The following is a 17807-nucleotide window of genomic DNA, read 5'->3' as shown; positions in this document are numbered from 1 at the left end:
TTATTTTCTCGCTATATTAAGAGTTAAGACAAAATAATGTCTAAACATGTTACTGCTACGGTCCATGGATCGAACAGGCTGGCATAATTAACTGGCGATGGATAATCACCTCTCTTGAAATTTAATTTAGTCTCCACTTCACTTACTATCAGGTGCTGTGGGGTGCCGTGTTTATGTAAAAAATAAAGGTATGTAGGTACTTACGTTGAGGAAAAGTTGTTTAAATCAATATTATTTTTCTCCGACTTCGCCATTCTGTCGTTTGTTATTAATCTGTAAAGAGGAATATTATAATTATTACTTTGTTTATTTTATCTGTTTTAAAATTCATTGAATTTATGAAACATTATCAAATATTATGTACTCTTTATAAAGTATTTTGAACTAGTTTTTGCTTGCGTCTCTGTGAGTCAAATCAAGGTAAAGGTTTTATCTAGTAATAAATAAATAAATAAAAAATACCAGTTTTTCGTATGCGAGTGACGATCTGGGCAGGTACCACAGCAATGACTATTTCTATCGTATAGCAGCAGTGTGCGTGCACTGTTGCCTTTAGAAGGGCATTGTAGCCAGCGTAATTACTGGGCATTATGAGCCTTAGCACCTCATGTTTGAGGGTACCGAGTCCAGTGAAAGGCTACGCAGCAGTGACGGCCTTATGAAGGTGAACCAGGCGACTTCCCGAGGCCTAGCACGGTGCCTTGGAGGACCTTCTTTTCGATGTTACGAATGAAATAGGTAAAACCGGGGAACTTTTTTTTATCTCTGCCAAGCGTCACGCGTATTTTTTTTTAATGTCGCCTGGTGCCTCGCATCGTTTAGAGCCGGCACTGCCACGCATTACGATGTTAATCAAAGGTCTATATGATGTTATATCTGTTTATGTTCGAAACGTTCACCACCTGGTGACATGATTATCTCGTCATTCAACTGCTATAAAAGAAACGAACACTAACTGCAAAATAGACCAAATGATAGTAATATCTATCAACGAAAGACGACGCGTCCATTGATCATTGTAATGGCATCGTATCGTTTTATTAAATTGAATAACGTAGTGTACGTGTTCTGAATGTATTTGTTTTAGATCTGCTTTTGATATGTCGCAGTTTGTGTTATAGTCCTTACATTCAAGACTTAAAATAATACTATTTTTCGGATTAAAATCCGGATAAATCCGGTTTTTATATTATAATTTTATTTACTATAATCATATCTGTTTAATGTAATAATTAATTCAGTTAACTGATCATATTTTAAACTATTTTTCAGATTATATATTATGTATATCCGAAAAATAGTTTAATTTTAATGTCTAACATTCGCGTAAACATAAGAAATCATTACTAAAGATTTAAGTTCACTTCACATAAGAAAGATATTTAAGACATTGTATATTATCCTAATCAATGCTAATAAATATTTTTGTAGATAATGTCTTATTTCCCCTATCTACGTTCATTTGAATAATGAAAGATATATAATGCACGGCTTTAGAGTAAGATCTTATTAAGTGTTAATGTTTCCTAAAATCATATGTGTATTCTTTGTGAATTATCGCTTGCTTTAACGATAAAAACAACGTGAGGAAATCTGCGTACTTGAAAACTTCAGTATAAGAATTTTGAGGGTGTACTAAGTCTACCAACCGCACTAGGCCAGAGTGAGGGACTAAGGCATAATCTCTCTCTGTAGTAGAGGAGGCCCGTGCCCAGCAGTAGGACAGTATAAAATGCAGGGCTGATATTATTAAGTGTTATGTCAAGGTGTAACTTAAGATCAGACACAGGACTCAGCCCATTATTTTTTTGTTTAAATTTATGCTTCGTATGTTTGTTTCTGGCCAGATGGCAGGACGACTTACACAAGATGGCCGGCAGCGACTGGATGCATAAAGCTGCAGACCGGGCTCTGTGGCGTACCTTGGGAGAGGCCTATGTCCAGCAGTGGACTGCAACGGCTGATGATGATGATGATGATGTTTGTTTGAACGTACTAATCCCAAGAACTAGTAAACCGATTTTGATATTTTACACTTAGAGGAAGCTACAATACCTGAGTGCTATGGCTTTATCCTGGCAAAATATTTATTCCGGAAAAGTTTTCACGTACGCAGAGTCACGAGCATAAGCTAGTGCTATAATGCTTCAGATTTTAATAGTTTAGTGGTGTATTCGAATTGTTTTGTGTTTGATATTTGTACCTGCCCGGATAGTAACAAGCGTAAACCCAGCCATAGTGGCGTAAGTATTCCGTTCTGGGATAAGCCTATGTATTTAGTTTCGTAAATCGGCCGGCATATGTTATAGGCCGGCATAAATATATCGACTAGTGAGAGATAATAATTTCTCATATATCGACACTCTAGACGTCACTGTACTCGCCATCTGTTGCAATGACGTCACTTTTTTATGCTGCCACGGAAAAGCGACCCCACTACACCTGATAGTAAGCGGAGTAGGATCCAATATAATATCCACTGATGACAGATGATTACCCCTCGACAGTCGACACAATTATGCCGGCCAGTTGGAACAAGATATACACAGGCTGATCCCGGAACGCGACACACTTACGTGGGCCGCTATGGCGGGTTTGACCACCTTGCGTACGGTCGCTGTCTGGGCGGATATAAAATATATCCCCCGACCAGCAAACTTTGCCGTGCCTAAATTATTATTTCGTATCGTATTTGCTTATATGTCCCGATGTTGGACAAAAGTATCCCCGAGCCTTTAACGAATCGCCACCCTGTACTTATAGTGAAGCTATTTAGAAATGAAAGAAGTTCGTCTCTTTTTTATTTTGGCCTAGTTTGGTTTCCAAGTTATTATGCAAATTATTGCATTATTGCCCAATAAAAAAATGACGACTCTCGGTAATTAAATATTCGAAATCTTTGCGTGTACAAGGTCACGAAAAATACGCAACGTTAAATATGATAATGTATTTAAAAACAACAGAATCTTCAGGCATTACTGTCCGAATGTTAACAAGTTAACCTACCTTATTTTGTCGTCCATTTTGAATCTTTTACCACGCATAATAAACACAAATTAAACACTAGAATATATTCTATAATCACTTAATATGAGCAAGAACACACGATTATACTATTATCTATGTCACGAAACTGCACTGCAATTAAAAATTTAATAACTGTTTAAATCGAAGAACACTACCGTGGTATTGTGTGTGTCGTTTTCATACTAATGTTTCCGAATATTGGCTTTACGAACATCTGTCTGACGTCAAAATTGCTAATACTTGCATTACCTATAGTCGTGGCCAATGAACGTTTAACGAAATGTAAATAAAAATTAAATAATAAAGGAAAAACTAAACTTTTTCGTGTTCTTAAATAAATTAAAAATAAAAGCGTGTTCGAATTTTAAAATTAAGAAATTATTTCAATTTTTAATTTTATTATGAAGTTGTCTTTCTTTTATAATGTAACGTAATTTCCTACCTATCTATCGGTATATTTGTTGATAATTTATGAAAAACTCCGATGTCCGCACTGTACATTATCGATCATAATACGCTATCAATAGCACATAAATCCATAGATAAGGTTATCATCAAAAGAAATGACGTTTATGGATTCTAAAAGTAATTTGGACGGTTCAAGAGACAATTTGTGTGACACGCTGGATGTTTACTGTATAATTGTGACCCCTTGACCGGCTCATTACCGCTGTCGTAGACACCGGTCTTCACACCGAATGCACGCCTATGCATGGGAGTACATTTGTCGCGACCCTAGTCACACAGTCAAGTGTGTATACCTCTTGGTTGGTAAATCACATTAGGCCTATAAGGCCCCGAACTTTTCCCGCCCATCCTGGAAAGTTCCCATTATTCCTCAGCTTTTCCTTCCCTCATTTCCTATTTCAATCACCTCCAAGCCCCTATAGACTACAGTCAGTAAGCCGGGGCATACTAGTACCCCATTGGGTTTTCCCCGAAGTAGACTACAGGGCCCCCTACAAAAAAACTGCATAGAGTCATTAAAGCGACATAATAAAACTAATCTGTCATTTGTACTATTGTCAATAAATATTTATTGCTGCTGGTAGAATATACTTGATATCCGCCCTATAGCGACCACTATACACAAGGAGTTAAAGCTATAGTGGTCCACGTCAGTGTGTCGCGTGCAGGGATCAGCCTGTGTATATCCGAGTCCAATAGGCCTCATGATGGCGTCGACTGCCAAGGGGTAATCATCTCTCGTCAGTCGACATTGTGTTGGACCCCACTCCACTTACCATCAAGTGCAGTAGGTTCATATGTCCGTGTATTTATAAAAAAAATAAATTGTTATTTATTATTAGCGTTTATGCATCACTAATTACTTGACAATAATGTTACGTAGATAAAATGATTCGCCTCGCATAGTTGTATTGCGTCATTGAGTGCGCGATACGACACCGAGGTTCCGGGTTTGAATTGTCGGTCACTTATTTGGTTCTTCTTCGAAGTATCAGTACGAAGTTTGGTATTTGTTCCAATATGGATTTTTTTTTCGTTCACCCTGATGGCACCTGAGTATTTTGCTTTTATTTATATATATTTTTAATATTTTTATTTCCTTTGTAAGTATACCTGTGTTAAATTTTTCTACTTATCATAGACCTTACTATGTTACTGTTTACACTCCCATATGGAATTAGACTCGTCTTTATCACTAGGGATGAATCAGACAGCCTGGATGCCCTGTTTGTACCACTGCGTAACCCTTCAGGGATAAAGGTTTGACGTGTGAGTTTTGTTAAGGTGTTTTCTCCAAAGATGTCAGGATTTGTAACGACTTCAAAATAAACCCATTTTTTAAACTATCACGATTATTTTAAATATTAAGTATGTATTTTTGTAATATGTAGGTAGATATTGTAACGTTGACTCTACGCTGTTTCCTCCTGACCATGTAGGCTGCAAAGTCTTCGAAACGTCGGGAGAATATCATAACATAAAAAACCGCAATAATATCCGTAAAATAGTTTTATTTCATATCTGACGTTCGCGTAAATATAATAAATCATCATACGTAAAGATTGTCAAATAGTATGAAATTTTTCATAAGGCCTTGACTACTAGAGCTACGTTAAGGTTAGTGGAATAAGGTGATACTATTTTTTTTTATAGCATAGTTATCTTTATGCGCCCCGTGACGACGAAGGCTGTAGTCTTCGAAACGTCGGAAAAAAACGCGATAAAACCCGTAAATAGCTTTATTTAAATATCTAACATTCGCGTAAACATATCATTGTACCTAACTCTCGTACCTCTGGCAGACATCTTAAGCTTGTATCTGGATATGTAAAGGCCAGAGGTTGCTAAGAGATGAGACTATGCAGGCTTACTGTACAAGATCTAGTGTTCGCAATTACTTAGGTACGGTTGGACGGATGTGAAGGATTGCGATATCAGCACAATATGATAAAGCATCACTGACAGGGAAGGCTTTTACCTTACAAGGGGTAGACAGATGTGACGCATAGTTCTGCAGCTTTTCTGGGTTCCATGTCCAGTCAGACACGAAAGTAGCTGAACAAATTCTTATTTTTAAATGAAAGAAAGAAAGAAAGAAAGAAAGAAATTTATTTAAACAGTTTTTCGTACAATGGTTTACTGCATTTGACGGTAAAGTAAAAAACAAAGAAATGAGTATGTTAAATTAGTTCACATAATTAAAACGGTACGTATACAATTTAAAAATCTTACCCTCCGTGCTAGTTAATACTGTGTTACGGCAGGGTAAAGGATTCTCGCCTTATAAACTACCAGATTGGGCTCACTTTTCAATAAATCAAACGATTCTATTGTTTAAGATATTGCACATTTTGCGTAAACAACTTGGTGTAGTACTAGTAAACTATACAGATAAAACTCAAATTCAATGATATTTTTTTCATTTTTTTTTTGTTTGAGTTACAATGTTTAATTTATATTTTTTGTTTTTTTTTTATTTTTAAAATATGTTCATCTTTACTCTACTTTTAAAATGTAGAAGCAGTTACATAACTTATACAACTAAGAAAAATCAAGTGGAAAAGAGAAAAAAAAAAAAAAAATCCACAAGGAGTGGCATAATAATACAACAACATAGACCCCATGTAAAAAAGCTTACAAGATGGTAAGCATGATATTAGTCAAAACATTGCTTTTATATAGTTTTCCGTGTTTATATAATCAAAGCCTCGCAAAAAATTCTCCAGCGCTTTTCCACATAAAAACTTAGTTTTATCCTTTATCATTATGGTTTTGTTTATGCGATTGTATAACAGCGGTGCAAGAAAAGAAGCAAAACTTTGAGCAAATGTCGTCTTGCATAGGGGAACAGTATAAACATCATGCGCTCTTCTTTTTGTTAAATTGTCAGTTCTGCCAGTATAGGAGTGTTGTCTTAAAATTATAAGTTTTATGAAAAGTTGTCTTACGGTGAGTACCTGAAACTCATTATAAAGATGGAAAGTAGGATACCTAAAGGGCCTAAAAGTTAGAACTTTTATTATAGATCTTTGTGTTCTTTCTAATTTAATCAACGATGTCTTGTTTGCTCCACCCCAAGCGGTTATTCCGTAACATATTAGAGACTGGCATAAGGTCAAGTAGACAACTTTATTAGTTTGGTCGTCCTTTAGATGACGAATTTGTTTAAAAATTGGTATTAATTTTCTTAATCGAGTCTTTAAGGTATCAATGTGTTGTTTCCAATTTAAATTTTTATCTATTGTAATTCCTAGGTACTTGATGCTTTCTGTACGAGTAAGTCTGTAGCAGTCACAATTATTGTAATTTGTATTTGCAGCGCACGTATGTGTTTTTATGTTGAAATGTGTACTTGGTTGGTTATTATTATAAATGGAAAAGGTAATATATTTTGTTTTAGTTATATTTAAAGTAAGTAAGTTGTTATTCAACCAATCAAATACAATGCGTACACCATTTTCAGCTGAAAGTCGTACGTTTTCCCAAGTCGACCCTTCAAAGAGCATGACGGTATCATCTGCAAATGTTATAATTTTAGCATTTGGTATAGTAGTATTACAGAGATCATTTATATATACCAAAAAGAGTGTTGGCCCGAGAACTGAACCTTGTGGCACGCCAAATCTGACTAGTTGCTTTGAGCTACACATCCCAGCTAATTTAACTGTTTGATGCCTATCATACAAGTAGCCCTTAAAGAGTTCTAATGGAACGCCACGGATTCCTATAGATTCCAACTTGGCTATAAGTAAGGGAACAGATACAGTGTCAAAAGCCTTGGCTAGATCCAAGAAGACTCCAACACATTTTTTTCTTTTTTATCTAAGGTGTCCACTACATGTGATACTAGACATTCTATTGCGTCTGTAGTGGATTTGTTTCGCCTGAAGCCATACTGGTTTATAGAAAGAATATTATTTTTTTCTAGGTAACTTACTAGTCGCGAGTTAATGACTTTCTCAAGAATTTTAGCCAAAGTTGGTAACAGTGATATTGGGCGATAATTAGTGACACTGTTTCTGTCCCCTGACTTGAAGATAGGCACGATGACAGATTCCTTAAGTACCTTAGGGAACGTACCTGATTTCAAACAGATGTTACATATGTGAGTAATGGATTTGCAGAGAATGTTAATGAACTTTTTAATAAACATAGATGATATTCCATCCCATCCGGAGGCAGATGAATTTTTTAAAGATGATACAATTTTACGTATTTCTATTTCATCAGTCTCCAATAGCATAAAAGAGTTTAATTGTGTTTTAGTGGGAGTGTATTTTAAGGACAAATTTTCTTGAAATGTGTTTAATTTGAGTAAAATGTTTGAAGCTAGATTGCTACCTACGTTGGAAAAGAAATCATTTATGTAGTTAAGGGACATTTGTGGTGTACTTTTCATGTTTAATAGGTCAGTTGACACTGAGGTATCCTTATTTGATTTTTTAATACGACAAACTCTTCTTATTACATTCCATGTTTTTTTAATATCTTTTTTATTCTTATGAAGATCTGCGCGATTATAATTATTTTTTAGATTATGAAGAATATTATTACAATAATTTCTATAGCGTTTATATATGAGCTTTAAATTTTCATCATTAGGCGATTTTTTATGACGCCGGTGCAGAATATCCCGAAATTTTATACATCGTAATAGTCCCGGAGTTATCCACGGTTGTAATATAGTTTTTCTATTGGACGCCGAGATATGTTGTGAGGTTTTATTAATAACATTAGATACATTATTGATAAATATCTGAGTGCTAATGTTTGGATCGTCTATCGTTAATATTTCATTCCAGTTGACTTTGGCCAGAAGTTTGGATGCTTTTGCATAATTAATTTTTAAATAACCTGAACGATCAGTATTATGTTTGAAGTTATTTAAAGTATTGATTGCAAGAAATATACAGCTATGATCAGTAACAGAAGGATCACAAATAACAGTTGACACTTTAATCTTAGATTTAACTAAACAATGATCCAAACACTTAACTTCACGGGTAGGTAGAGTATGACTTGGCAAGAAACCATGTGTCGCAGTTAGATCTAAATAATCGTCACACTTTGGGTCAGTATTATCGGGACTTATGTCTATGTTCAGATCACCCACTATGTAAATATTTGGAATGTGTCTTAAGCTTGTCAGCAGATTGTCTAGAGAGGAAAGAAAGTTGTTTGTACAAGTAAAAGAAGGCGATCTATAAATACAGACAAAGGCAAGGTACATACTCACTTTAACTACTAAGCAGTCTGCATCAGTAATGTTGGGTTCAAATACTGAGATATCAGCGATCTCATTGTGGACATATGCAATAACTCCACTATTTCGGTTAATGTGTCTACAGGTATTAAAAGTCTGATATTGATCAATCGATGGTATGGTTAAACAGTCCTGTAACCAGCATAAATCATCAATTAAAAATATTCTTTTTCATTATTAAAAATAAATAAAACCCTTTGAAGTTCATTTTGGTCCAAAAACAATATTCGAACAGGGACACGAAAGATTAAAAAAGATTAAAGTTTTTTTTTATTTCGTAAAAGCTATTTTATTACGTACATTTTATTTCGTGAAATACTCACTTGTAACTATAATTTTTAAATTAATATTAATCTCTTCTTACATAGTAACAAGATATTATCAATACCCATTTTTATAGCTTAAAAATACCCGTATTACTAAAACTTGGTTAATAAAACAATGGACAATTTTAGTCTGGTAGAGAAAACTCAAGCCTAATCATAAAACTATGGCAAAATATTTTTATATGTAATAGTAAAATAGCCTATAATAGTATAGTAAGATATTTTTTCTATGTATTTCCTAAAGGTTTTTTGGCCAACTTCCTATAGTTTAATTCTGCATAAATTCAGTATTAAAAATACACCATTATAATATTATATGTAATGCCGAAGGTCATAGGGCGCCCTGAGGAAGTAAATATCGCCTTCCTCGTTATTATCAAGGTATTATTACTAAGATATTCTCATCGCTGAGAGACATCTTCATCCGTTTACGTAGGGCATTACGAACGTTTATGAAATAAAAATTAAAAAGAAATAGGAATCGTGCTTCTGAACGATTTCAAAACAAATTCCAAAAAAATTCGTATCATATTTTTGTTAGCCAAAACTATGGCCTTGGAGAGGGGCAGCGAAGCATTATATGTTTTACGTGCCATAAAAAAAAATATTCACCATTCAAGCTTTAAGTACCTATCAAGGCGCTGTTTTTCTGGCGAGCTATTTTTACATCCCAATTATATTTTACTTGGCATTGAAATATAATATTCATAAGTATTACTAATGTCTGAATTATTTATTGCGTTCCAGGAATAATATTCTCATGATTCTACGTAATCAAGACAAGGCGTAGGAATACACGCTTTATCACTAAAAATTTGACAATGGCTTTAGATTTGAATTATCACATATCCGCTTATACAGTAATTCGAAAAAAATAATTCCATTAAAAAAAATTAAAAACCAAAATGGAATCCTAGTATCAAAGATTAAAAATTTAAATTTGATATTGTCAAGTTTAACAGTGGTTTTCAATAACAATCGCAATCTTTTATTCAATTCCGAGAATAAACCAATCAAAGGACGTCTGTAAACATGTGAAGAAACTTAGTTCTGATAGGTTTTGCGATGGATCGAAAAAGCGATTGGGATCGTTTAATGAAGTCGGCGGTTAGTGAAGACATATCGTACCTTGTTATCTCTATATATAAGGAATGAAATCATAATAATAGTCATAAATATTTTTAAAGATATCAATTAAGATTTGTGAGAGAGATACATTGATAGTTTTATCCTTTTATTTATTTTCGACAAACTTTTGGTTTGGTATTTACCAGAAATTTTGAAATTCCATATATTTACGCCAGAATCAGCAGCGAAAACTAGTAGCTACGTTAATGCGACTTATCAATATTTTAATTAATGATTGCCTCTTCTTCATCCTTAAGTTCATTTCTAAACATAAGGAAGGAAGCAAAATTCCCAGATCAACCTTGTAGAACCTGTCAATAATTTTATTAACACAAATTTCACTTTTATCTATGAATGGCTAACCTTGTGTCTGCAATGACAGAGACGTTATCAATACTTGTAAATAAAATATTGGTTTCTGGCGAATAATTATTGTCTGGAATATAGGTTATGTTGAAATTATAAATTTTAAGAATGTTATATCTTGGACATCATGCTAAAACATTATTTATTTTAACAAACCATTTATCTATATCTATACTTATAATAAATCTGTAGAGAGGTCAATTCTGTACATGAAATATATTTCCTCGACTTATTGACTGCCTCGGTGGCGTAGTTGTATTGCACGTCCGGTACAATAGCGCTCTGAGGTCGAATTCGAATCCCGGGTCGGGCAAAGTGATATTTGGGTTTTTCTGCTCAGTATCAGCCCGGAGTCTGGAATTTGTGCCCGATATGGAGATAGGCTCGCCCCCTATCACATCATGGTGTCTGTCTGTCTGTCTGTCTGTCTGTCTGTCTGTCTGTCGGTCTGTCTGTCTGTCTGTCTGTATAACCGTTATAGAAACAAAAACTACTCGACGGATTTTAACGAAACTTGGTACAATTATTTGTAATACTCCTGTGCTGGTTATAGTATACTTTTCATCACGCTACAATTAATAGGATCTGAGCAGTGAAGGGAAATGTTGGGAAAACGGGAGAAGTTACTCAATTTTTTAAGCTTCCGTCGCGTGTGGAACCTTAATGGTTAAAGCTACACAGAAATCATGTATGACGGAAATGTTCTCCTTAAAATTGTGTAAAAAATATCCCACGACAGCAAAAAAAGAATCATAGAAATCGGTATAGAAACACCAAAGTTATACATGAAATACGCTAATAATAAGCCATCATGCGTGAATACTGAATCATGCTATAAGGATTATTTTTGTATCTATATAAGGTCGCGAACGCACAGGCAGACGGCTTGCTTGGCACTAAGAAGCTAGCGAATCACCTAGCGAGTAGCTTCGTAAAACGAACATTCTCGAACGTTCGCGACCGGCTCCATTTTTGAAGTCCGAAATCCACGCGGGCGAAGCTTCGAGCGGAAGCTAGTAATACATAAAATTGTTCAGTGAAGTGTGGGATAACCCAATATGTATGCTAATCTAGAGTCGCGGCTGGAAATATAAAACCCTAAGTGTCTTTTGAAATTAAATTATAATTGTTAATTATAAAATATTAAACATTGTTTATATTCAGCCAAATTTGGCTTTACCACCAGTTCAGAAAGCCGTTTCCAACAGAGAAGAACGGGCAAAAAAATAGTATATCTTTTACCTTTCTTACGCGCTAAGTTACGTATACTGATTTTGTCTTATACCTGCACGCCAAAGTAACCGCACTGTACTCAATGGTAAGTGGAGTGGACTCCAGTAGACTGTCAAGTGACGAGATATGATTATCCCTCGCCAGTCGGCATAATTATGCCGGCTTGTTAGAACCGGATATACACAGACTGATCTCAGAACGCGACACACTCACGTAGGCCACTATGGCGGGTTTTATCAGCTTATGTACGGTTGTCGATATCCGGGCCAAAGTAAAATATATCCTACCACCAGCAAAATTAATCGTCCGGTGATATGCATTATAGGAATCTAAATGACTATTCATAGGATATGCCTAAAAGGAATGTCTATACTATTAAAATCTTCTCAATAAAATAACATTTAAATATTATTTATAACAGAATCTTCTCTACTGTACCTAAATCTATGTAAATATGTCGACCTAAGATGTTTAATGATTTCTTATGTTTACGCGAATGTTAGACATTTAAATTAAACCATGTTTCGGATTTTATCGCGGTTTTAATATTTTACTTTTCTCCCGACGTTTCGAAGACTTTGCAACCTTCATGGTCACGGGGGAATTGAAGCGTACAATTATACAAAATTTTAAAAGGTAGATAGATATTGTAACTTTGACTTTTTTAACGTTTTATTTCAATTCTAACATTCGCGTAAACATAAGAAATCACAATCAATGTTGTAAGGCTTATTGTAAAACTAATTAAGATTATTTCTGTAATGAATGCGGCAATATTGAATTAATTGTTTCCCATAACTTATAAATAACAATGAGACATTGAAACCACTTTACGACACAACGTGTCGCTTAGATGATAAATCTACAGAGTTTTTATTATAACCATAGAATATTTTAAATACTTTAGATTTTTTTATTTTAATAAAATATGTGCTGGAGAATATAAAAAATAAATACTTCTGTTTATTATACCGGTTTCAATTGTGCATATATTTAACTATTAATATTTTTGTTTCATATTGTAATACTTATTTCTTTTCTAATTTATTCAAACCAACGCAAAATATAGGTTAGCTTTAATGGTCATGAATTATTAAAACCGTAACTAAAGAAATTAATTTTGTTATCTATTTCAATGACGATATTAAATGTTTTTAATACAGAAATAGTATTACTAATAGTTTATATATAATAAGATTTTAATAATAATAATATGAGCCCTGTATTATACACTGACCACTACTGGGTACGGGCCTCCTCTTCTATTGAGAGGGTTTAGGCCTTAGTCCATCACTCTGGCCTTGCAGATTTCATTTTCCTTCAAAATTCTTATAAAGAACTTATCAGGTGTACAGGTTATTTACAATGTTTTCCTTCACCGTTAAAGCAAGCAATAATTCACAAAAAATATACACATAACTGGTTTTTATTTCATTGCAATTCAAAGAGGATAGTGACCAATCATTTTTAGTTCATTTTTATTTTTAATCAACTTCAAAAGGTTCTCATATTTTTTTTATACATATGTTACTCAATAAGTCCGCCAACTACGAACCGTTTAAAATTTATAGTTTACTAAGTTAATATATTAACTAAACAATAATATACGAAAAAACAATATTAAGTCTCAATTGGTCAACGACTCTACAATTAGTAACCTGTATATAATGTGAAATTATTTCGTTTTCAATAGTTTTTGAAGGCATTCACATATTTGTTAAATGTGTTATTAGGTTCCTGTAAACATGAAGTGTACAGTGTACATATACCCTCTTCGCCACCACACGCAAACATGCGCACGGTCGGTCGTAAACACTAAGTGAAATCCTTTGTACAATATGATTGAAAAAGTGCGTTGCGGCATCCCTCTTCAGAGTGGGATATAAATGGGTAAAAGAGGAAGGTAAGTTCATCCTATCGATGGTTTAACAGTAGTGTAATCCGAGCATTCATAATTCACGAAAGAAACAAAGTTACTCATGTTTTTTCGATGTTTTTTTAATTAATTGTCCTAACATTTTGATTTTAAATCTAAACGACCTAGAACTAGATCGACGGGGGGACTATCTAATGCATTTAATTAAAAGAACTTAAGAACTTAGAAGCATGGGCCTGTAAATCGAGTTCTTATTCAACCAGTATATACCTATATAGTATGTCGCGTTAGTGGAGAGACCTGTTTGGGAAAGATACTAGGATACTAGGAATGTTTGATTCGGGTCTCAAATATATATAAAATATACCACTTTAATTATTACGAATATATTATTACCTCGGTAATTTTATTTTCTTAAATCAGGTTTGAAGTGTGAAAGGAAAACGGTTCACACATAGAGTTCATGTTTATACATAATGACCTATAAGATAGGTCAAACAAGGAACTAGCCCAAGGTTACCAACACGTTGGGAAGCTTTTTACTTTTTTATGTTTACTGATTTTTGCGTATATTTTTATTAGTCATAAGTATGAACTGCCATGTTTAAATTATACCTCGACTAAAATACATACTTTACTGGCCGATGTAACTATGCCGACTGCTCAGACACATCATTAAGAATTCATTGTGCTTTTCATCACACAGGTTTAGTATTGTTATTTTGTATTGTATCATGACACCCTCGGTGGCGTAGTTGTAGTTGTACTACGACGAGTACGACTACTGCGCTATGGTCCTGGGTTCGAATTCCGGGTCGGGCCAAAAATAATTGTGACTGGGTTTTTCCATCTTATAAACAACTCAGTCGCAGCTCGGAGTCAGGAAGTTTTGGTGTGATACCCCGTGCCTTAGAAAGCACGTAAAGCCGTTGGTCCTAAGCCAGGTCCCTCTCCAGTCATATCGGATTATCGTATTATCAGACTATCAAAGTGAAGGAACAGAGAGAGCACCTGTGTAATAGCGCACACACTTGTGCACTATAATATATCCTGCGTACCTAGCTGTTCTCTGTTGAGATTCGGCTATGAGCATTTCATCACCTAACAATGTGCCAATGTTGGGCAAATTCCTCCCTTAGATTCTTCCATGAATCACGTTCCTGAGCTATAGTGAATCAGTTATTTTTAAATGGTTCCAGTCAGTTCCGCCATCTCTTCTTTGGTCTACCTCGATGCCTACGAGCAGTGTCAGGGCTCTTTTAACTTGTTCATTAAAAATATTTAATATAAATATTGTAGGTACCAAATTTGTATATATTTATTGTCTTATTGTATTGAAAAAAAAATATCATGCACCAAGAAGCAATGAAAATATATTTAATGGCAATTAAAATGCGTACAAATTGGTCATGTATTTATTACTATGCAAACTAATGATTTTGTATTTATACGTTACTGGGCCAAGGCGGATTTGTGGTATTCCTAATATGGTCTGCTCTACAAAAGGTGTATGTAAATAAAAGATTTGTTGCCTCATCTATGTCTATACCCTAAAATGTCTGGCCATATTTGTATAAAAAATGTTTGCGAAAATGTTTTTACAAAAGAATACTCATGAAAAAACAATCAATTTGTTTCAGATCTTTAAATGTATTTATGTATAATATTCTGATAGTGAATGAAAGCTTTGTAGAATATTTTAAAGGCATAGATATTATATTTCGTTTGACGCACTACACGGCTTTACAAAATTATTTAAATAAATCTTCCCACTACACCTTTGCATACTATGACCATGCTAGGAATATGTCAGGCAAAAAATACTCTGTATTGAAAAGTATGAGATTATTAAAATGTTATCCCGGCTTCTACCAAAATACAAGGAACTGGAAATAAATCGTAAACAAGTTATTAATTTAACATAAATAAAAGTCTAAAGTAGATGTAAACATAGTTTTTTTATTAATCTTTTTTGATTACTAATTTGGTATGAATCACTAATTTAGATTCAGTCAATGCGGGTTTTATAGCTGTAGCTGTAGCTGTACATTTTGATAATGAATCTGTGGGCTTGATTTTGAGGTCATTAGATTAGAGCATTTTGTTATAGGTTTTCACCTAGTCACTTGGTGTGGGCAATGTTGATTTAGGTTTTCTTCACTCACGCTGTATTGGTTGGCTGTATATTATTTTACTCTCGCGTAACGGTGAATACCCGTTTATTTTCTAAATACCCTTAATTTTTTACCTTCACACGATAAAATTACTAATTACCGGAACGAGCTACTATGGTTAATCTTTCACAATTTATGTAAGATAGTCTTTATCGACTCCTATAAAATAATATTGTATTTACTTTGATCAAAATACACACTGAGATATTTTAAAGGAAAACATTAAAGTCGGCCTGATTTATCTCAGAAAACAACCAAGAGGAATGATTTACTAAATAAATCAAGTCAAAAACTTGTTTTTATATGACACGTTGAAGTCACCTTTAAGTTAAAGTTCATTATAAATTGCAAACATCGCTTACTTTATAATACCTGTCACAAATGCAAGAATGGCGTATTTGCTAATTTGATGAATATACATTTGTGTTTTGTAAATTAAATAAATAATAAATTGGTACGTAAATTATTATTTATTTTAATAAGTTACATTAATTTTAAGTAATTACAATAGCTTTGACTATTTAACAGCGGTTGCGGAGCCCAAACTAAGCACGTATCTTTGGAACCATTTACGTCTATTACTATGAGGTACAATCATAATTATTTTGGCATCTAATTGACTAAAAAAGAAGATACTATTCGACTGTGGTTTATAATTCTATTTATAAAAAAATATCGTACGATTTTTTCATACACATGTTACGACTTATCGATAGACTGATCGTACCGATTTATCGTAACCACTTCGACCTTCATTAGTAAATACTGACATTATACATTACAACTACTTAAATTACACGTGTTAATGTTATTGTGTTAGGTCATTGACCGCGCCTTAGTGTTAAATTTGTACTAAAATGATAAATTGTTATTGAGTTTTATGTTGTTTTAAGGCACGAAAAACACTCAATTTATTCGTTTTAATTAAAATGTAGATTTTTAAAGTAGGTAGATATAAATTACTATATAGGGCAAGTTTGAAAAGTTTAAAGGAAATTTCAAACAGTAGTTTAACTATAATAGGTTAACAAAATTAATTATTAGCCGACCAAATACAAAAGTCAGGCTCTAATCAATGTTCCCAAATGAATAGTAATAATATAAAAAAATCAGATACTGAAATGATCTGTTTTGAGATGTGAAACAGGCCTTAGAGTATTTGAATTTTTGACGAAAACGTAATTTAGATATTTATTTTTTTTTGCCTTGGAAGGCAGACGATCTGATATGACAATCGACTGGATGTTGCATGGTTACCGTCGCCCAGGGACTTCAGCTATACTCGAAATAGACAAACCACTGAATACTGAATTTCTTAGAATTATGCATCATTTGAAACCGGACATATACCTCCATACATCGATGTATATGTACTACGTACTAGATTTGGCGTTCCGAACATTCACTGTGTTCAACTGAATTGAACTGCAATCAATTCAAACTGATTTTAGCATGATCAATATTGGCAGCTTGTGGTTGTGTACGGAGTGGCGCTCATCATATAAGAACTCGAGTCTAAGTGTTAACCTGGATTTGAATAAAAAATATTAGTCAAATAAGTAAAATTATTTGTTGTTCAAGTGAATAAATAGGTTATAACAGTGACGTTTTGGTGACCATTTTAGTTCAGATATTGAACAAATAGTTTATATGGACGTTCGTGTCTGTAGAATATACGTCAATGCCTCCATTGCATGCCTGTTCATAAATTTTCTCCACAGTCAAAAAACGATAGTTGATAAAACTTGTTTCTTGAAAAATTCGGTCATAGAGATAAGGTAAAGAAGATAACAATTGTTCGAGCATGAAGCATCTAGAGGTGTGTCCAGTTACGAAATGTTCGAAAGATTATTGAAAGTCAAGGTTATTCTTGCTAATATGATGCAAATATTTTTGTGAATATTTATGCACATTTGGCAACGTTTGTTAGAACAGGTAGAAACCGC

General features: G+C 33.8%; 1 protein-coding gene across 2 annotated transcripts in view; it reads right to left on the bottom strand.

The window, feature by feature from the left end:
• The window catches only part of LOC115449527 (proton-coupled amino acid transporter-like protein pathetic), a 57869-nt gene that overhangs the window by 32794 nt on the left and 7268 nt on the right, over positions 1 to 17807 (bottom strand). Inside the window, exons 1-2 of one of the 2 annotated variants that reach the window (XM_030177374.2) lie at positions 3007 to 3355; positions 205 to 273 (exon numbers count right to left, since the gene is read on the bottom strand). In XM_030177374.2, coding sequence (XP_030033234.2) covers positions 205 to 273; positions 3007 to 3044 — 107 coding nt within the window. In that variant the 5' untranslated portion in view covers positions 3045 to 3355. Of the gene's footprint in view, positions 1 to 204; positions 274 to 3006; positions 3356 to 17807 lie in introns of those variants that run through there. The other variant, XM_037441359.1, reaches the window with a different exon arrangement.

This window comes from Manduca sexta, chromosome 22 (genome assembly GCF_014839805.1).
Source record: "Manduca sexta isolate Smith_Timp_Sample1 chromosome 22, JHU_Msex_v1.0, whole genome shotgun sequence".
Taxonomy (NCBI): Eukaryota; Metazoa; Arthropoda; class Insecta; order Lepidoptera; family Sphingidae; genus Manduca; species Manduca sexta.
This window is presented reverse-complemented; position numbering and strand designations above follow the sequence as displayed.